A 22697-nucleotide genomic window follows, 5' to 3' on the forward strand; every position below is an offset into this window, starting at 1 on the left:
CTGAGGATTTTTGCCTCAATGTAGACTCATAAAATTAGTTTGGAAGTGTCCTCTCCTCTTCGATCTTACAGAAGAATTTGAGAAGGATCATGTTAATTCTTTTTTGGATGTTTGGTAAAATTCTCCAGTGAAGCCATTTGGTCCTGGGCTTTTCTTTTTCCAGGGGTTTTTAATTATTGATTCAATCTCCTTATAGTTCTATTGTGATTTTTTATTTCTTTATGATTCAGTCTTGGTAAGTGGTATGTTTCTAGGAATTCATGCATTTTTTCTAGGTTATAAAATTTGTTGGAGTGTATGTGTTCATAGTTGTCTCTTATGATCTTTTTTTATTTCTGTGGCATCAGTTGCAGTGTCTCCTCTTGTATTTCTTATTTTTGTTTTATGAGTCCTCTCTCTCTCTTTTTAAAATAATCCTAGTAAGGGTTTGTCAATTTGTTGAAATTTTTCAAAAAAAAACAACTCTTAGTTTCAGTGATTTTTAAAAATTGCTCTTATTCTCTATTTTATTTATCTTTGCTCCAGTTTTATTATTTCCTTTCTTCTGCTAGATTTGGCTTTTGTTTGTACTTTTTTTTAGTTACTTAAAGTGCACAGTTCTATTGTTGAGTTGAACTCTTTCTTCTTTTTTTAGTGTCAGCTTTTACAGCTGTAAATTTCCCACTTAGCACTGTTTTCACTGTATTGCATGGGTTTTGGTATATTTTCTTTTAATTTTCATTTATTAAATATTTTCTAATTTCTATTGTGTCCCTTCTTAAATTCTAGTCTCATTTAGACACACATTTTTTTCTTTTTGTTTTCATGCATTGGGATATGAAATCAGACCACTTTTATTTTCTGGGAAAATGAAATGACAAAGAAAGACACCGGGTGTTGCCAATACTATCTAGAAACAATGTACATTTCATTTGTTTCCATCATGTTTACATTCCTTTATTGACATAAGCTGAAAATGAAAATGAAAAAAGTCCAGGGATGGCAAAACAAATTTGCACAGTACAATATCACATGAAAAGGGAACATACATATGACCCCAACTTGTTTCCTAGTTCACTTGGTCCAACAATCTGAGTGAATAGGGAAAAAACGTTTCATTCCTAGTGTTTGACAGACTAAGAAAAATAGCTTTGGCAGAATTATCCTGCATTCGAAAGATATGATGATTAGGTTGAACTCTAAAATCCAATAAAAATGTGTTGACTGTACTAACTAATAAAAGTTCTTAATTTTGCAAAATACATTTTTAGAAAGAAAGCTCATTTACTATGGAAACTCCGGTCTCAATTTCAAAACTTTGAGCATTTTAATTGTTTAACAATATAAAGAGTTAAATCATTAAAAATAATGAATACTAAAATTTACTTGGTTTATTTAAAAAACGGTTCCTTTCTGGTCTCTACCCATATATAGACAAGTTGATTTTATCATGGTATCATCTAAATGTCATCAAATGACATGAAACCTAGGTTTCTGAGTGATGGAAAATGAATTTACAGCTCACACACACATTCTGGGAAGTCGGCCTCACCTGACAAAGTCAAGAAAGGTGGAAAATTGATGATTTGGAGACACCGAACTACTACCTTCAAAAAGTACTGTGACTTGTCTAATTACTGTGAGCTGTGTGAATCAGGGAGAGTAAGTTTAGACATGTGGCTCTATACATGACACCAGGCTGGTTAATTTCTATTATAAAAAAGTAGATGGCAAACTAGAGATGAAGTCATAATATAGTTTAACATGGTACTATGCAATAGCTGAAAATTATGTTGCTCTTGCATTTGAATTCCCAGCCATATATTTCTTAAAGGAACTAGATATCTAGTGCATTTGGCAATAAACTCTATAGGCATTATTGACACTAAGTAAGAGAAGAGTGGAAATATTAGCCATTGTCTATTATAATCCTAGCAAATATGGCCTTAATGAAGGAAAATAATGTGGTCACTCATGAACACCTTTTAGTATGAGGAGAAAATCTGAAAAATTGTTTTAGTAAAAATTATTTATCAAGTACATTAGACTTGGTGCCGAGGATAATGCAGTCAATAAGACAGAGTCCAGTTACTAAAGAGCTGATTTGCCAAAGGTGGTCCCATAAATACCATACAAATAGAAAGAATCTAGAGGACTGAGGCAACTTAACTTCCTATGCAAAAATAAAAAAGTAAAACCAAGTTTCAGGATTGGAGCTATAAATTAATACTTCACACATGATACAGTTTGGATGTGTTCCCATCCAAATCTCATGTTGAATTGTAATCCCCAGTGTTGGATGTGGGACCTAGTGGGAAGTGATTGGATCATTGGGGCTGATTTCACATTAATAGTTTAGCACCATCCTTTCAGTGCTGTCCTCACAATAATGAGTGACTTCTTATGAGATCTAGTCATTTAAAAGTGTGCAGCACCTCCCTACTCACTCACTCTCCTGCTGTGGCCATGTGATGTGCCTGCTCCCCCTTCCATTTTGACCATAATAGTAAGTTTCCTAAGGCCTCCCCAGAAGCTGAGCAGATGCCATCATGCTTCCCGTACAGCCTGTAGAACCAAGAGCCAATTAAATCTTATTTCTTTATAAATTATCCAATTGTAGGTATTTCTTTATAGTAGTGTGAAAATGTCCTCACACTACATAATAATATTCAATATTTATCCAGTTATAAGTTTAGGACAAATATGTTTTTTTGTTTTTGTTTAATAGATTCAACTTGGTCTGGAATCTGTATTAGTGTATTTTTACACTGCTGATAAAGATACCCGAGACTTGGTAATTTACAAAAGAAAGAGGTTTAATGGACCTACACTTCCAAGTGGCTGGGGAGGCCTCATGATCATGGCAGAAGACAAGGAGGAGCAAGTCACATCTTACATGGATGGCAGCAGGCAGAGAGAGAGAGAGAGCTTGTGCAGGGAAACTCCACCTTATAAAGCCATCAGATCTCATGAGACTTATCCACTATCATGAGAACAGCATGGGAACGACCTGCCCCCATGATTCAATTATCTCCTACTGGGTCCCTCCCACAACATGTGGGAATTCAGGATGAGATTTTAGTGGGGACACAGCCAAACTATATCAGAATCTATAAACCCCCCTTATAAAACTATGAGACTTATTCACTATCAAGAGAACAGCACAGGAAAGACTCGCCCCCATGATTCGATTACCTCCCACCAGTTCTCTCCCACAACACATGGGAATTGTGGGAGCTACAATTCAAGATGAGATTTGGATGGAGACACAGCCAAACCATTTCACCTTATTTATCTTTTCTGATCTTTGTTGACTTAAAGTCCATTTTGTCTGAAATTAAAATAGCAACCCCTGCTTTTTTCTGTTTTCTGTTTGTTTGGTAGATTTTTCTTCAGCCCTTATTTTGAGCATACAGATGGCATTCGAGATGGGTCTCTTGAAGAGACCCTACCATTGGGTCTTGCTTCTTTATCCCACTTGCCATAATGTGCCTTTTAAGTGGGGCATTTAGCCCATTTGCCTTCAAGGTTCATATTAATATATGTGGATTTCACCCTGTCATCATGCTGTTAAGTGATTAGAATGCAGGCTTGTTTGTGCAGTTGCTTTATAGCGTCACTGGTCTGTGTACTTAAGTGTGCTTTTGTAGTGGCTGGTAATGTTTTTTTCCTTTCCATATTTAGCATTCTTTTCAGGACCTCTTGTAAGGCAAGTCTGGTAGTAACAAATTCCCTTGGCATTTGCTTGTCTGAAAATAATTTTATTTCTCTTTCACCTACGAAGCCTAGTTTGGCTGCATATGAAATTCTTGGTTGGAATTTTTTTTTCTTTAGAAATGCTACATAAAGTTCCCTCATCTCTTCTCATTTGTAGAATTTCTGTGGAAAGGTCCACTGTTAGCCTTATGTGGTTCCCTTTGTAGATGACCTGCCCCTTCTCTCTAGCTGCCTTTCACATTTTTCTTTCATTTTGACCTTGGAGAATCTGATGATTATATATCTTGAGGATGGTGTGTAATATTTCGTGGGGGTTCTCTGTTAATTCATGAATTTGAATGTTGGCCTCTCTAAGTGAGGTTGAGGAAGTTTTCATGGATGATATTCTGAAACACGTTTTCCAAGTTGATTGCTTTTTCCCTGTTTCTTTCAGGGATACCAATGAGTCATAGATTTCATCTCTTGCCGTAATCCCATATTTCTTGGAGGTTTATTTTGTTCTTTTTTATTCATTTTTCTTTATTTCTGTCTGACTGAGTTATTTAGGAAAACCAGTCTTTGAGCTCTGAGATTCTTTCCTCAGCTTGGAACTAGTGCAGTTGTTTGAAAGAAAAAAAGGAACTCTGGCTTTTTTGCTGGTTCTTTCTTGTGCTGGTTCTTCCTCATTTGTGTGGGCTGATGTTCCTTCAATCTTTGAAGTTGCTGTCCTTTTGATGGATATTTTCTTTTTTTCTTTGATGCCCTTGGGGGTTTGATTATGGTATAAGTTGGGTTTAGTTGACAGGCTTCAATTTTAGTCTGCTCCTGGGTCTTGGAGGAGCCCACTCTGATTACTGCCTACATGCTTGTGCTTCTTTTGTTGGGTGTTTTGATCCACAGAACTCCCTTAGGCAGGGCAACCATTGGCAGACATGCTGTATCCATGTCAGGTCAGCCCTAATCTACTGCCTGTGTGCTTTCTGGGGAAACACAGGGTTACACCTGTCCACAGAGTTCAGGTGGAAGAGGGACCGCTGGGTTGGAAGTTCTAGCAGGTGTCGGCCATCTGGCTATGAGAGGTGGGGGTTTGTGGGGCTGCCCTCCCTGTCATGCAGGTGTTTCCAGGGCAACAGGAACCTGTGCCCCTTTGCAAATTCAGGCAGAAATAGGACCGCCAATCTAGAAGTTCCAGTGGACATGGCTTGTCTGGCTACCAGTGGCAAGGGTGGATGGGAATGCCTGCCCTGCTGTCTAGATGCTTCCTGGGAAAACAGGAGGCTGCACCCACTGGTTAAGTTCCCATAGAATTAGGAACACTGGGTCAGAAGCTCTGGCAGCTGTTGACAGCCCAGGTGCCAGTGGCCAGGGTGGGTGGGGTCACAGGCTCTGTTCTCCTGGTGTTTTACTTGTTTTGCTTATAAAGGGAAATGTTCATTAAAATTCTACCTTTAGCTGGGTGTGGTGGCTCATGCCTGTAATCCCAGTACTTTGGGAGGCCAAGGCAGGAGGATCCCTTGAGCCTAGACGTTTGAGACAAGCTTGGGCAACATGGCCAAATTCCTTCTCTAGAAAAAAAGAAAAGGCATGGTGGTGTACACCTGTAGTCCCAGCTACTTGAGAGGCTAAGATGAGAAGATCATCTGAGCCTGGGGAGGCTGAGGCTGCAGTGAGCTGTGATTGTGCCACTCCACTCTAGCCTGGGCAACACAGCAAGATCTTGTCTTAAAAAAAAAAAAGATTCTACCTTGAAGCTGTTTTCCTGGAATGCATCTAAATGGGAGAGTCCAATTTGAACCAGTAGAGGGCAGAATAACATTTAGCATTCATCATTGGAGTGTGTTTGCACATGAGGTGTATCAACAGTAAGGAAGCAAAATAGGTATTCATGTGTCTTAGTAAGTACATTTGGTTAACTAACATAAGGCCATGTTATGTTCATCACTAATGAACCCAGCCAAGGCTTTTTTTTAACCAACACTGAACTGCTTAAATGCCTTGCTTATCAAAGAGACACCAGAGAACAAAGCTGAGTTATAAAAAATAAGGGTCAAAAAGCTTCCAAATATCCCTTAAAAAACAATTATATTGGAAGGTCTAATGGGGTCAGATTAGATAATAAATAACAATCTAGAACTAGTATTAGGCTAATATCACTGATTTTATGCTTACCTTTTAAAACTTTATTTTGTTTTTTTTATTCTAGATTCCCATAAATATATTTACCACTTAAATTGAAAGACCCATAGAAGACATTTTTAAAAATTATGTCTATACTAGTTTTTCCAATTGATAAGGTGATCAGTAACACAGATTTTTGGTCCAACTACTGGGAACAATTTAAAACAATCTATTCATCAATATTGAATAAGAAAAATAAACAATCATCTCAAATATTTTGATGAGATATTTGCAAAGAAATTATATTCAATCATAATTTCTAAGACTTCAAATTAATGAGAAACAGATATGTGCAAATGAGATCAGGCATGTTTCTTTTTAAACAAGCGAAATTATAAACAAAAATATTCTTCTAAAAAATTAGGTAAAAGGCAGCAATGTCTACTTTCCCCTGAAATATTTAATATTGTGGTGAAATAATAACAAATGTAAAACATTATGAAACAAGCAAGAGGAATCAAAGTTATAATATGAAGACAATTTGGTCCTTTAGGGTAAAAATAAGGCCCCTTTTGTTCCCTCTTAATGAACATCACATCATAAATCTAACCACTCTTGTATCCTCTATTACCGTAAATTGGTTTTTGAAGTTTCTGAACTTTCTATAAATTAAAACACATTTTAGCTTTTCTTTATATTTAGCTTTTTCACTCAATGTTATGTCTGTGAAATCCATACTGTTCGTGTATGTTGAGCGTGTTGTTTTTTCAAGTTTTATGAGCCACTTAGATAGTCTCTTTTGTGAAATTCCTGTTCCAATCTTTGTTTTTGGTAAGCACTTTCTCCTTTTCTTATTGATATTGATTTCTCTTTTTATTTTAGTTATTTATATATATATCCTAGATACAACTACTTTGTTGGGTAAATGTATTGTAAATAACGTCTTTCAGATTGAAGCTGATCTTTTTATTTACTTAAAGTTATTAATCTTAATGAAGACTACATTATCTAATTTTATTTGATGGTTACTTCACTTTTGTCCTATTTAAGGAAACACTGCTTACAGTAACCAAGTACATAAATATCATGTCATACAGATAGGCTCTTATGTTTTCTTCTAGTATTTTTATATGTTTAGCTTTTGTATTTAGGTCTATGATGCATCTTTATTGTACGTAGTGAGATAGGAGTAACATGGATATTCAATTGACACACAACATTTAAGAAAAACCTTCTAGGCTTATTGAATTGCAGTGACGTATTAGTTACAAATCAGGTGACCATAAATATGGCCTGTATTTTGGCTCTATTCTCTTCTACTGATCCACTTATTTTTTATCTTTGTCCCAGACAGACTAGCTTAGTATTACTCTTTTGGATTTGTTCTTTTCTTTAAAAATTGTCTAGCCTAGGTCTTTTGTACTCCAGTATAAATTTCAGAATTTTCTTGTCAATTTCCATAGAAAAATCTGTTACAATTTTATTGAGATTTTTTGAGAAATCAACATCTTAACAATATTGAAACCTCCAATCCATTAACATTGTATATCCTGTCTTCTTTAATCTGTGAGAAACTTATTCTTTGCCCTTTGAATGTTGGCCATATAGTGGTCGTTGGCCAGGACATAAAGAAGCAGGCTGATACCTATCCTTGTTTTTCTATAGCCTCATCTATATGGACAACATTCTGTCCACAAGTGAAGAACAAAGCCAGAAGCAAACAGGTGGAATCCTCAGGAGAGTCTCTTCTTGTAATAAGGAGAAAGATCTCATATTTGATTTTTACTTCTGACAGGCTCTCTGGTCCCATCCCACCTATTCCCCTACCCTACCATCTGTGAGACCAACAAGAGAGCTGGGCCACACCCAAATTCTGCCCCCTCATACTTGTAAGAATTCCAAACTCCACAGACCCTGGTCTACTTGGGGGAACCCAACCACAGTCCCACCTCCTAACAGCATAAAGTTTCAAGCTATGTATACTACCTGACTCTTTCCCTTTAATCCAGCTTGTGTCATTCCTATAAAAAAAAAAAAAAGCAATAGCAGCAACAACAAAACCCAGTCTCTGGCAAAATCCAGATTCTGATCTAAAAAATATATTAAAAAAATAAATAAATAGTTCCAGTGCATGTGAGTAGTAAAATTTCAAACTGCATTGGTAGGTAAGTGGCACCATTGGTCTAAACATCCAATCATTGGTCAAGGGTTGATAATCTCTCCTAGGTGACCGCAAAACACCTCCATATGGAGCAGATCCCTGAGAGAAGTTTTCTAATTACAACAGGAATAAGTTGCTTCACAATTCCTTTATACGATCTCCTAGAGCAGTGGTTTCCACTTTGGCTTCACTTTGGAATTATCTGAAGAGTTTTAAAAACACTGATGCTGAGGCCCCTGTTTATCTTAGAATTAAAAGGAATTCTTAAATTAAAAATAATTTTTGACAGGGGATGTGAAAAATTAGAAAATCACCAAAATTATTTTTGAGACTAGTATAAAACTGATTATAAAAGAGGGCTGAAATAGAACAAAACAAAACAAAAAGTCACTACAGATAGAAAATTATCTATGTATAGCTACAAGTAAAATATCAGAAAAATAATCCAGAGACAGATTAATATTAAATCTTAATTGAGTATTGTCTTTCTAGAAATTCAAGAATTCTAAAAAAATCTATTACTATAACTCTGGATTAAGACACATGCTCAAAATAAAGAGCTATATGAAGTTCCTACCTGGAAACTCTTAGTGGTGCAAAAACATTAATTGCACTCAGACTGGAGATGTGATGTGAGAGAAAATGAGGAGTCAAGAATGACTATGTGAGAACCTATCAATGTGAACTGCAACTAACAGAATTGGAAAAGAATAAGAGAAATCATTTTTCCCCCAGGAGATTGGTTTTGAATAACCTCACTCTGAGTTTAGGTCTAAAATGGAGGTGTCAAATGGAGAGCACTTGGATATATAATTTTTTAACATAGGAATGAGTTCCAGGCTAAACATATGCATTTGGATAAAATCAGCATGGGGGAAAGTTTAGGAAAGAGATCTATGCTAGGAGATGGGCTGTACCTTTTGCTCCACCTAGGGCATAGATCAGCACAAGATGATGCCTATGCTTTCCTGGACCCATTCTTCCTCCCTCTATGTCCTTTCCTGGACCCATTCTTCCTGCCTCCTTTTCGTTGTGAAAAACTCTATTGACTTTAAATTCTTTCCAGTTATTTTCTTTTTTCTTTTTTCTTTTCTTTTTTTTTTTTTTGAGACGGAGTCTCGCTCCGTTGCCCAGGATGGAGTGCAGTGGCGCGATCTCGGCTCACTGCAAGCTCCGCCTCTCGGGTTCACGCCATTCTCCTGCCTCCGCCTCCCGAGTAGCTGGGACTACAGGCGCCCGCCACGACGCCCGGCTAATTTTTTGTATTTTTAGTAGAGATGGAGTTTCACCGTGTTAGGATGGTCTCGATCTCCTGACCTTGTGATCCACCCGCCTCGGCCTCCGAAAGTGCTGGGATTACAAGCGTGAGCCACCGCGCCCGGCCTCTTTCCAGTTATTTTCTTTTCAATGCAATACATAATCATGATCACAAAGGCCAAGAATCAATCAGGAAAGCTCAATATATTCCTTAGAGAAAAGCTCCTATAATTAGAAAGCCTGTGAATACAGCTTTATTGATAACTTCTGTTCCTATTGTTCATTGATAAATTTTGTTCCTTTTGTCTTTTCATTGTACATATATTCATACAATACTTGCATATAAGTTAATAAGTGAAAGGAATGAATAAAAATTTTTCAAAAGTTACGATTTAGTAATATTTTATTCAATTATGTGTATTATATTGTTTTAGTCAATAATTTCATTATAATGAATAATTTCATTTATACAAATTATTTATGTTAGGCAATGATGAACTTTTACAAAATTGTAACTTGCGTTAATTTAGAAAGCAGATTATATGCCTACTGAGCTTGTACCTCTAAGGGCAGAGGTTGAAAAATGACATTAGTAGTAGGTGTGAAAAATTGTTGACTGCATTTGGCAAGTAACTTTAGAAAGATATGAGTTCAAGAAAATATTTTTCAGTATGCAAGCAGAGAGCTAAAAGGGAATCAAGGGAATTCAGAATCCTATGAGTAGGATATAAAAATTGATGTGTTTCCCATTCATGGCAATTCTGAATGCATGTCTTTGTTGTGATCATTCTACATGCAGACTACACAGAGTCATATCCAGCTATTATGAAGAGAACTCCATATGACCCAAAGACTCTGAGCTTTGAGCTGGATGGAATTACTAGAAAATACTTTGGATTGGTCTCTTCAAGTTAGAATGAGCATGCCATACATGGGGGGCAAAGAGAAACATGAATATTTGCTGACCTGAAGGTCAATATGTAGCAAAGTCACTGCTGGTGAGCACCAAATCCAATTTATTTTCATTTTGGACACAGAGCTACACCCTGCTTTCCTTGTAGTTAGCCAAGGACATATGACTAAGTTTTCACCAATACAATATGGACAGATGTCATGGCCCTCTTTGGCTTGGCTCATGTAAATTTCTCATGAGTGATTCTCTTTTCTCACTTTCCATTCTATGGCAACCTTGGACACCACATATTGAAGAAAATGGAAAGGGCCTAGCATTTGAATGTACTTGATAGAGCCCATTAATCTCACCATTGGCCCACATCAATCTGACATAGCAATTACATTTGGAAACTGGCATAACATGCTTTGTCTGCTAGAGATATCGCAGTCAATACTCTGAAAATCCAGGAACAATACCCCACCCTTGAATTAATCTGGATATCCATTGCCCCTGCCAAGGTGTGACCAGGGGAACAGGTTATTGAGTACACTGCTATTCCATACTATTCTATATCTTCCCTCCTCTCTTTCTCCGCTAATGAATGCTACCCAGCACCAGAAAGGCCTTTATCTCACATTCCTACGTGATAGGAATTGTGGCTATTCCTCTTCTTCCCCTTTCCTATGTACATTTAACTTCTCCTTCCTTAGGGAGAGGAGGGAGAGTGGATTGGGATAGGGAGTGAAGAGCTACAAAGGAAAAATCAGATTTCGAAGAATAGAAAATATATCAAGATATATTTCAAATATATTATTTCCAGTTAAAGCATAAATCTATTGGTAGAATTTATGCCTTTAAGTCAAAACTATGGGTTTTCTTCACATCATAAGTGAAATAAAATGACTTTACCAAATGCTAATAAATTGTATCTACTCTTAAAAATGACATGAAATAAGCGAATACTTCAAGTAACATGCAAATAAGCTACAGATGTAAATTAGTTCCTTACCTTCTGAGCTTCCTGACCTCGTTAGTCTAAGAACATCACAACGGGCTTTGAGATTATTGTCATGGGACCATTCTTATTCATCCAAAATGCCTCCTTCTTAGGGGTCTGTTTTGGGTTCATAATCCCTACAAGTAGGAGATCTTTTCTGACTCTGTACCAAAGGACCTTTTCTCAATATCTTTCTTCTGTAAGGTACATTCAAGCAGTTTTTTCCTTCATTTTAATTTAATCCAAGAGTGTGACTTCCTACTGAATAGAGATTCATGGAGAGCTTGCTGTTGTAACTTATTCAGCAATTGCTGGATCAGCTAAAGATAAGTTTAGAGCAAGGTATTGGGTTAGAGGAGTCTTTCTTAGTGCAAACTTTTGCTTTAAAGAGAAAATAAGTCAATATCACGAGGTGCAAAAACATAGCTCCAAGATCTAGAATGGTGCTAGAGAAAAAAATAAGAATGTGCTTTACTCATCCATAAATGACTATGAAAAACCATGTAGTAAAAAGGATATCAATTTCCAGGAATTGGAATTTTAATTATTTCTAAAGCTCTATCACTGTGTTTATTCATTAAATGAGAAACATATTAAAATTCTCATATTTACTTATTAGAAAATATGATTTTTATCCAATTTTATCCAATTCTATCTGTTTCGCCTTCACTTTTTAATAGTGGCCAGTGAAGTGGTCCCTCCATATTGTCTCCTGGTGATACCAAAGGCAGGTGTTGTCTTCCAGTACCAACCACAGAAGAAACTAAGCTATGATAAGTCTCCTTTGCTTCATGAAAATAGAAATGCTGGATACAATCTGAGTCAACTTAAATGGATAGTTAAGAATTTAAAAAAGAGAAAACGAGATATTTAGTTTCCAGAAATTAAAAGAGAATTTTAAAATCTCATTTCTACCCTCTGTTTCCTCATCAATGTAATCATTCTTATTCCTTAACTTGCATTTTCACTCAACACCATTCAACATAGTATGAACAAGTTTGGATGTAAATGAATATTCTTTACCTAATTAGATTGAATGACTGTACAGTATTCTGTAACACAAGGGACCATTGCTGACTTAACCAATCCTCTATAATAGCATATTAATTTCACTACAACTTTTGTATAAATAAGGCTTCAATAAATAAATTTGTATATATGTTTGAACTGGCATATGGACAGAGTATTTTTGTAATATAAATACCTAGGGCTGCATTTTCTGGGTCTGGTGGTTTAATAATTTTAGTAGATTTTACCAAATTAACTATAAGTGTTTTTAAATTTTATACTTCTACTGTATCTACTCTTACCCCAACTATCACCAAGTAATCTTTTTGTTGTTCATCAGATCTTTCATTTATTTGAAACGAGAGGCATATTATTTGGCATATTATCCACTCATAACTATTTATGCTTGTTGTAAACTGCCTCTATATTTCTTACTCATATCTCTCTCAGGTTCTTAAAATATTTGAACTTTTTATTTAAAATATTAATACTCACATATTTTAAGGGTTTTTTTTCCATGTGATTTGAGTTTTCTTTATGGCCCTTTGCTGGACAGATTATTTTTTCCATTTAATGTGTTAAAATGTATTTCTTTTTTCTATTGTGGCCTTGGTTTTTGTATTACTCAGAAAGAGCTTTCCTGTCTGAAGATTTAAAAATGTTTTACATACACATATTTCTGGTATTTAATAGGTGTGCATTTGTTTCCTACATTTTGGTATACTAGGTATAATGTTTTCTATTTATTGAGCATGCCAGGCATTGTTCTGAAGTGTTCATAATTCAATTCATCCTCGTAACCATCCAATGATTTGGGCTATTTTTATTATACCCAAGAGATGAATGACCTGAGGCATAGAGAAGCAGAATAACATGCTCACTTCTTAGGAGGGAGGCTTCTTTTTGTTTCCTGTCTCTAATTCCTCTAGGTGTCCATCTGCTGGTGAGGCCCAGTAAGAAATTTCTCCATCCAGGTTTCATCTCAACTAGCATGAGATCTCTGTGTCACAAAAGGCTTGAATATCTGCTGGTGCTATTTGCGGGGACACAGTGGCATGACCTTTTGTCAGCAGGTAGCTATCTTCCATCAGTCCCTAAGAAAATCTGGATTCTTTCCTGTCTTCTAGTCAAGACAGAGGCAAGATTCTCATACAGGCACTTGAAGATCTCATTCTTGTCCAGATTGTAACCTTGAGCCCAATCAAGGGAGCAAGTGGAACTGGAGCAGATTTAATACTCCAGTAGGGGTATATCTATTTCTTCAAAAACAGGATTTTATTGGATATAGGTTTCACAGCTCATTGGCTGTATATCCAGGATCTGATGACATCATATGAATTGTCTAGACATATTTATATAATGGATTATATTTTACATTTTTTCCCATGTACTGAACATCCTTAGCTTGAGTGTAAACTGTGCTGCCCTTGGACTTAGACCTATCTGGACTTGCATCATGGTCTTAGAGTGGGTTTGTTGTTTATCCTAAAAAGGAACCCATTCTAAGGAAGAAAAGAGTTATATCCACACCTGGTCCAGTCACAACAACTCTGCTTAGCAGTAGAAGGTCAACTTTGACAAAGCCATGGGTGTAACACTAAGGTTACCTCTTGGGTCAAACTTCATAGCTATTTACCTAAGTGTTGAGCACGAGAAGGTCATTTAGTGTTTTTTATTCCTTTTGTTTGATTTTTAATATGTCAGACATTATTAGTAGCAGAAGACAGTATATGGCAATCTAAAAGAGATGATTTAGGGAAAAAAAAATCTTTTATCTCAAACTTTGCACTCTACTGTGTGTGTGTGTGTGTGTTCAACATCACATGTTGTGTTTTGTTTTTTCAGCCACCTTCTCCCACCCTCCCCAACATATATGCCCTGAAACCCTAAGCCCTATGGCTCTCACTGCCTGGTAACCCACCTTCCCTCCCTCCCCACCACACCATATGTGTTTTTTGTTTGTTTGATTTTGTTTTCTTTTGTTTTGTTTTGTTTACGTTCAACCCCTCAGACAGTCCCAAGTGCTTCAAGGGAACTTTGTGCTAGAAATTACAGCATGAACCTACTAGTGAAGTCTCTAAAATCCTTTCTCAATGAGACCCTTAATCTTGTATCTTCAATTACAATTCCTGCAGAGTGCTGCAACATAAATGCTGAAATGTACAGAATCCTCTCTTTGCCTCTCTAATTTGAACCCATAATAAGAACCCACTTTGCCAGAGGCATTTCAGGTACATTTTTACTATTTTAGTTATTTCTGCTCCTGATCTCTATCCCATCCACAGAGTGTATTATCTTTCCTTTCCCCCTCTACTGGGCACAAATGGGTCCTTCAAAGTATGTCTCCTCTAATTCCACCATTGAGTCTGGAAATATGCTTATTTCTTTCCAATTTCATCTAGCCTCTTTCTCCCGTACTCATTGCTCCATCTAAAGTAATGAGAGTGGATTAGGAACTATTACTTTTTTAAAAAGATCTGATATACTGAAAAACACACCAGCTAAGAAGTCAATTCTCAGTGCTTTCAAAATAAATTCACTTTGATCCCAAAATGTTTTCATACAGATTGGTAACTGCGTTGTTCATCTTAGAGCTAATTACTTAGAGTAATTAAATTTTCTCCAAGGATCTATATTTTATTTTGTGTAAGGCTTATATTGAAACATAACTTGGAATAAATTTCACTAAAACAATGTATACTTACCTCTCTTATGTAGACTAAAGTTACATGATTTATTAGTCAACGGAATCCTGTCCTTTGTTCTATTTAAACCTCACTTCATCCTTTGCAAGAGATACACATCTCTACCTAAATTGACTGGACAGATTTTCACACCTCTAAGAAACTGGATTCTTTTTGCATTGAAGGCAAAATTCATAGGACTGTTATTGTGTTATGGTCCCTTCCTGCATGCTTACTACGTAACCCTAGCTACTTACCTCTAAACACTTACTACATGCTGGCTATCTTCTGCCTACTCATAATGCTTCATGTATAAAATCCAAAGAAATGAAGAAAATTGCCACAAATCTTTATTAATAGCTAGTGGCCACCAATTTTGGACAACAAATGAATGGCCTTTTGACTAGAATAATGGGAAGAGTATTATATTTTATAAAATTGTAAAATTGAGCCATTTATGCCGTTGGCATGTACTGTTCTAATATTTTCATAATACTGTTTTTTTAATAAGCTGAGCAAAAAACAGATCCTTTTAGAACTGCTCAAGATGATGCTAATGGTTTCTGTATTACCTGGCAGTTGAAGATATAATCAACCATCAACCCCAGCTGACTGGGAGGAAAGACACATCGTAAGAGTGGGGTCGGCCCGGCACGGTGGCTCACACCTGTAATCTCAGCACTTTGGGAGGCTGAGGTGTGTGGATCACCTGAGGTCAGGAGTTCACGACCATCCTGGCCAACATGGTGAAACCTGTCTCTACTAAAAATACAAAAATTAGCTGGGAGTGGTAACAGGCACCTGTAATCCCAGCTACATGGGAGGCTGAGGCAGGAAACTCGCTTGAACCCAGGAGGCAGAGGTTGCAGTAAGCCATGATCATGCCATTGCACTCCAGCCTGGGCAACAAGAGTGAAACTCCGTTTCAAAAAAAAAAAAAAAGTTAATTCAGGAAAGCATTGTCTAAGATGGTCAGAATAACTAGTTAGAAGAGAGGCTCCCATCTGGACTTCTGCCCTACATATTATGTTCTTATTTTATTGTGCCCTTGCTATATAAGTGTAAAACCCACCATTTCGTCAGAGAAAGATAAATACTTCATTTTTCACTCTAAGAAGTAGCATATCTAAATGGTCCATCCAGGAATAATGGAGAGTCTCAAAAACAAACATAAGAACTTAACCCCTTAGCATACCACACAAACAAGAAAGACTTCATTTCTAGACTTCATTCACATGTCTAATTGGCCACGACAATATGGTACTGATATCTCCCTTCTTTCCTTTAATGCTACATTTTAAAATGTCTGCATTCATTCAATATTTAGAGTGTCCCTGTTAAATGTTGAATAATGTGCTAAAGAGTTAAGAAGCCATGTCCTTACTATAAAGTAGGTAATACTCTAGTTGGAAGAAAGAGAAGTAATCCATTACAGTACAATGAGGTCGGTGACATGGTAAGATTTGTGCTATGGGCAAAGAGCAAATAGGTTCAGACAAATCAGACTACAAAGGCTTTCCGTGAAGGGAAAAATTTTAAGTGAATCATGAATAACAGGAATATTATTAACACATATAAGGGAAAGAATATGTAGCTAGCAAAGAAACAGCTTATGAGCTTAGGTTTTCTGTGGCCCTAAATTGAAGGTCAGACAACAAATTCTGAGATGAGGATTCTCATGCAAATTTATTGGAGAGAGCTATGGAGTCACATTTGTGAGAAGAAAAGGCAGGACGATTAGGCAAGGGGGAAAGCTAACCTGCAGTGTAGTCACAAAATGGCCTTAGACAAAAACAGGAGGCTGGGGAGGGTGGTCTGAAGCTGGGATGACTCTTCACAGGTGGAGTAAGGGGCCTTCACACCCCCACATAGACCAGTCATTGAAAACAAGCAGACCCTAGGGAGGAGTAGAAAACTTGGGCTAAATGACTTTAGCCAAAGGCAATTCCACAAATGGCCCCCAACTCTATTTACCAAACATTTACACTTCTCTATAGTGGAGATCACTGGATAAGTTTGCCATTTTTCACCTTGGAATGAATCCTCTGTCCTCCAGAGTTTGTTTTTGTGTCCACAACACATTCTTTGTCCAATCAGCATTGCTATCGTGGAAGTTTTGATTTCACTCAACCACACGGTATGGGGACCAGAAACCTTAGAGAAAATAAAACAAAACAAAACTTGCTTTAGTCCATTTTCCTTAAAAGGCAGTTATTGTCATGGGGTGCACCTAGGATATGACAGTTGCTACATACAGCTTCTTTAATAAGGAAAATGTCTGATTTGCTGCTGTGAAAATGTAGTGATAGAAAAAAATATATCTTCATCAACTAACTCCTATCTAGGGTGCTCAATTTTCTCCAGATGTCATAAGAAATATGAGATCAGCAGCCTTAAAAAAACTATGCCTTTATCTCTTAAAAACTTATACCAAGGCTATCAAGAAGTAGGGGTATGGCTTACCATGTGTAGTCACAAGACCAGCAGCAACAGCATCATGTGAGAACTGTTAGCAATGGAATTACTCAGGCCATACCACAGACCTATTGAATCAGAAACAGTGGGATGGGACCATGCAATCAGGGGTTTAACAAATCCTCCAGGTGATTCTGATGTTAGAGGTGGGATTTAACTTACAGCAGGTGCCCTTTACAAGAGTTCTTTTTAACTTTTAAAATAGAGATGGGATCTCACCATGTTGCCTAGGCTGGTCTCACACTCCTGGGCTCAAGCAATCTGCCTGCCTTGGCCTCCCAAAGTGCTGGGATTACAGGCATGAGCAACTGCACCCAGTCTGTTCTTTTTTTAAGTTTCAAAAATATACTAATTTTATTTTTTTTCCTGGTTCTAAAAGGAATCCTTATTCGTGGGAGAAATATTTAATCCAAAAAGGGTAAGTGAATGTAAATTCTATCCCAAAGACAGTAGTACTATGAACATTTTCATGCATTTCTTTTCATATACTTTTCATGAATATTTTATTTGTAGAAAATATGATGATGCTGTTATTATTATTTTGCAACCTGCTTTTGGATTTAATGGTTTGTTCAGCTCAATATATATAGATGTAACAAAAATAGAACTCAGCCTGCAAATACAAATGAACCTATCCATACTCCAAGCCTTTCCATGTGCTACTAAGCCAGGAGTCCAATCTTTTAATACGTCTCTTCTTCCCAATATTCCCAAGTTTAGAACTCTGGTTTTGGAGTTTTAAAAGGGCCACATATTTAAAAGTAACAATTTTTTATTTTGTGCTAGGCATTGAGGTGGTTATACAACAGGATATCAACTTAATAAACCTAAATGTTTGGGAAAACATTAGTATATGAAGTATTAGTTTAAATTTCTAAATATGAGTATTATTTTCTAAACGTTTCCATTTGACAGTTCCTCCATTCTGTTCTCAGTTCTTAAGGAAGCAATGTCAAGAGAAAGGGAAATATCTTTTCTTTAATTCAAGACTTCAGAGACCATTGTAAACTTAAATAAAGCTAGGAGAAGATTGTTATTACTGTTATTATTATTTTGCAGTGATATTTCACAATGTTATTCAGGTTTGAGTTGTCAAGAACACAGTATAGGCTTTTGAGTCAGGCTGACTTGGGATAAGATCTTTGCTCTGGTATCTGCAAGCTCTGTGGCTTGCTACATTACTTTGAGCATGTTATTTCACCTTTACAGTCTTGTTCTCACTTGAGAAAAAAAAATAATTACAGAAGGCACTTTGTAAGGTCAATCTGAAAATTGGATAATGTGTTAAATGAAGGATTTGGTTCTAAAAACTTCCTGGTTTAAAGAACAACAAAAAATTGTATAGACCATGAGAAGAAAAGTAACTTATATTTGCAGTCCATTGTGGTATTTCTCCTTCCTCCACTTCACTACCTTTGTGTGAATTTGAAGGTAAACAGATCAACCCCTGGCCGCAATGTGAAGTCAGCAAAGACTTGCTTCTGATTGCCAGCCTCTGCTTCCTTACCCCTCTTCACTATTGCAGGTGACTGTCTCACCTTCAGGATCCTATTCGGTTCCTACTCTTCCCTTTCAAACCAAGTCTAAAGTACCAGCCATTACTCATTTGCACTAATTAAACTGAACTGGAGTATGCTTTGTTCCTAAATTTTTACATTTACTACTGACTTTTACCTCCAATTATGCAATGCATCTGACGTAGAACATGACACATGGTAGTGGAACTAGCATCAGAGTTTTGGGCTGTGGCTCTGCTGCTTACAGTGGACGAAAGTGGGATAGCCACCAAGCCTCAATGAACTTTAGTTTCTCTGCCCCCACATTGTTCCGTGGTGACTTCTGGGAGTTCCTGGCTAGAAGAGCTGGAATCCCTCCATCACTGGCATCTCCCAGGAGCAGGAACCCTCTCCCTTGGCACGGGTGTGCTTCTCTCCAGCCCTCCTCCAAGCAGACATCCCAACCAGGGGCAGGCTAACTCAGTCTCCTATTCCTTTTGACCTTCACCAGCCAGACTCCCTCATGCATATTTCTGATAACTGTGACTTGTTAGATACACTTTAAATTATTATCTTAATTTGTAATATTCCCACGATTTAATATAAAAATTTTAAAAAGAGCTGTAAAATCTCTCCCACCCTAACCTCCTTCTTCAGTCTTCCTTCTTCCCCTAAATACAGGTAATCATTGTAATTTATTTCTTATTCTTTATACACAGTAAGGACAAACATAAATTTTATTTAACATTTTCACCCCAAATGTAGCATTTTATGTACACTGCTCTTATCTTGCCTATTTTCAACTTTTTTAAAAGAAATACCCTCTCATTTGTTTCTCCAGCTGAATAGTGTTCCTTTATATGAATATGCCTCAACTGTCTCTAATTAGGAAAATCGAGATGGTTTCTTGTCTTTTGGTATTACTAATAGTGCTGCAGAGAATAATATTGTTTGTAAGTTATTTCACACGTGGGCAAGTTTTTGTTGTTGTTGTTGTTGTTTTGTTTTGTTTTGTTTTGAGATGGAGTCTCACTCTGTTGCCCAGGCTGGAGTGCAGTGGCGTGATCTCGGCTCACTGCAATCTCCACCTCCCAGGTTCAAGTGATTCTCTTGCCTCAGCCTCCCGAGTAGCTGGGACTACAGGTGCCCACCACCACACTCGGCTAACTTTTGTATTTTTAGTAGAGACAGGGTTTCACCATATTGGCCAGGCTGGTCTCGAACTCCTGACCTTGTGATCCACCCTCCTCAGCCTCCCAAAGTGCTGGGATTACAGGCATGAGCCACCACGCCTGGCTATGGGCAAGTATTTTTATAGGACACATTTCCAGGCCTAGAATTTATAGATGAAAGGCTACATGCATCTGCAATTTTGATAGATATCACCTAATTGCCTCCATAGTGATTGTACTATAAATGGCATGCATGCTATTTAATTTGTATTTTTATTATCATGAGTGAGATTGAACCTCTTTTAATGTAGTTTTTTTCTCTGCAAACTGTTCATATCCTTTCACCATATTTTTATTCTGTCTCCTGTAATGTAAATATTCACTGTGTAATAATATTTTCAAATCTTACAATGCAAATTATTCCCAGTATTTCTCATTGTCTCTAGCAATTTCTGGCAAATAAGCAAATCATTGCAATGGAGTTTTATATTAAGGAAAGTACTTTTACATTTGTGGCATATTTTACTGTATCTACCCAGCCAGCCTGTATGAAAATACACCCATTTGAAGAATCAACCATATTAATGAATTTATTTTGACTTACAAACAATTTAAAATGGATAGAATATATAAAGCCACATTACAAAATAAAAACAATTGTGGTCAACATGCACAATCTTAAAACACAGATAAATATATATATATACAAAATCAAAACAATGTACTATAAATTGTATTACCACTCTATGAAGAACAGAAATAATCATGTCTGGAGAAGTCCTCTAGTCCCTCCACCTACCTTGGGCTTCTAAACTCTGTAGTAAGCTCTTGCTTCATGTCGTTCAAGGGTCTGTCCTTGTTTGCTCAGCTTTTCTGTGAGACTGAACACAAAGAACAGACATCGGTTGATTTCTACTTGGACAATGGCCCAGGCACAGCTGCCATAGTCCTGGTTTTCCAGGTAATCACAGATCCTTCAGAAGTACATTTTAACTTGTAATCTAAGGTTATCACTACCCAAAGTACCACTTAGCTTCTCTGCTTCCAGTCCCATGAGTGCTTCTAGGTATTCTAGCTGTTGATGAAGTTGAATGAGGAATTTCTCCGTGTGGTTTTGCTCCCAACCATCCAGAGAAATATTTGCCCTGAAGAGGCTGAAGATCTGCTGAAGCATCTCATGGAGAATGGCCAGAGTATGTCCTTTTTGGTACTGCTGAGGACTCAAAGACTTCTGAGGAAGCAGAAAGTTTTTCCTGTGTGGTAGACACTGCTGAATTGACGAGGTTTGCAACTTATTCAAGAGTTTTAAACTTTCTTGATTCACTTTTCTTTGCTGGAAGATAATCAGTTTCAAATCTAGAGAGAAGACAGTGGTAGAGGCCAGCAGCACCAACACAATTTCAAAGAAGTGCTTGATAATCATGGTGAAGGTCAAATATGCTACTTATCTCTACATAGACTTAGGGAAATTCCAACTCTAGTGAACGTTTGCCTGTCATGCATCTCAGATTATTTTGGAGAGTGTTGTCTTTTGTTGGTTTTGTTTTCTAATGTCATTTCTCCAAGTTTACACATTAGATTTTCAGGTTCCCTTTTCATGGTGTTCAGAGTACATTTTCTCCATTTCCCTATTGTGTTGGCTATTTTGAGGAAGTACCAAAATAACTTTTTCATTGTATGCTTTCCTTGAGGCAATTACAGACTAGTCATCCAATATAATCTTTTATTATTCTATTCATTATATACAAAGTTTCACTGAACACAATGTGCTTTCTAAATATTTAGTCAAGCTTATTAAAGTTCTTTTATTGAGATTAAGTTTTTTTCAGTAATAGTCTTTCATGGAGTAAAACTTATCAAAGGCTTAGCAGCACCTATGAAGAAATCAGGGGCAAAACTTAAAATACCTAAAAACTACTAAATTTAAAACCTCAACTAGAACTGTAAATTTTCACAAATGCTTGGGCAAATTAATTTTAAAATATATATCAGCAATCTTAAATTATTTTATATCTTATCCTATCAGTTTAATATCTAAGATTCTAGACTATAGAAGCAATGCAAAAAAAATTAGCAAAAGAAGGGTGTTATAATATTGCAATGGCAGAATATTAGAAACAACCTATAGGTTCAGCAACAGGTGAATGATTATATATATGTTGGTACATCCATATAATTAAATGATATATATCCATTATAGATGATACAATTATATGTGAAGAGAGATTGGGGGCATTTGGTTAGTGTATATTCCCTAGAATAGTGATAGCTCTGGTAAACTAATGTGAACATCTCTACATTAACAATGTCCTTTGAATTACAAATACCCAGTTCCATATTCTAAGTTCCTCTTGAATAAGCCCCCAATCTACCTTTCCAATCTTATCCCACTGTTGCTCTAAATATAGTGTGAAGGAATCTGAACTCCAGATAAAGTAAGTGATTTAGTAATCACTTAATATAGCTAGCACTTTTGTGTGTGTGTGTGTTTATTGATGATGCTTTCTCTGAAACATCAACGGTTGCCTCCTTTACCTCAAGAACTTTTCTGTGCAAGGACTAAAGACTACTTGTTCTTTAAGGCCCAGATCTCCCCCAAGGAGCCATAGTCTTCTGGATCCCCACAACACTTTGTACCTACCTTATTTAAGACACCTTTCTTGTTCTGTCTTATATTTGACTATGTATTTACATGATTAAAAGTCTCTTCAGAGTGTGAAATAAACACTGATTACTGATTTCTTTATTGTCTATACAAC

General features: G+C 36.7%; 1 protein-coding gene across 1 annotated transcript; it reads right to left on the bottom strand.

The window, feature by feature from the left end:
- Positions 1-20733: 20733 nt before the first annotated feature.
- Positions 20734-21730, bottom strand: IFNE (interferon epsilon). Its single transcript, XM_004092857.3, is given in 2 exon segments — positions 20734-20790; positions 20792-21730. Coding segments are annotated over 2 exon segments (627 nt in total). The 5' UTR covers positions 21362-21730.
- Between the last annotated feature and the right edge of the window lie 967 nt (positions 21731-22697).

The sequence above is a fragment of the Nomascus leucogenys genome, chromosome 1a, assembly GCF_006542625.1.
Source record: "Nomascus leucogenys isolate Asia chromosome 1a, Asia_NLE_v1, whole genome shotgun sequence".
Lineage (NCBI taxonomy): Eukaryota > Metazoa > Chordata > Mammalia > Primates > Hylobatidae > Nomascus > Nomascus leucogenys.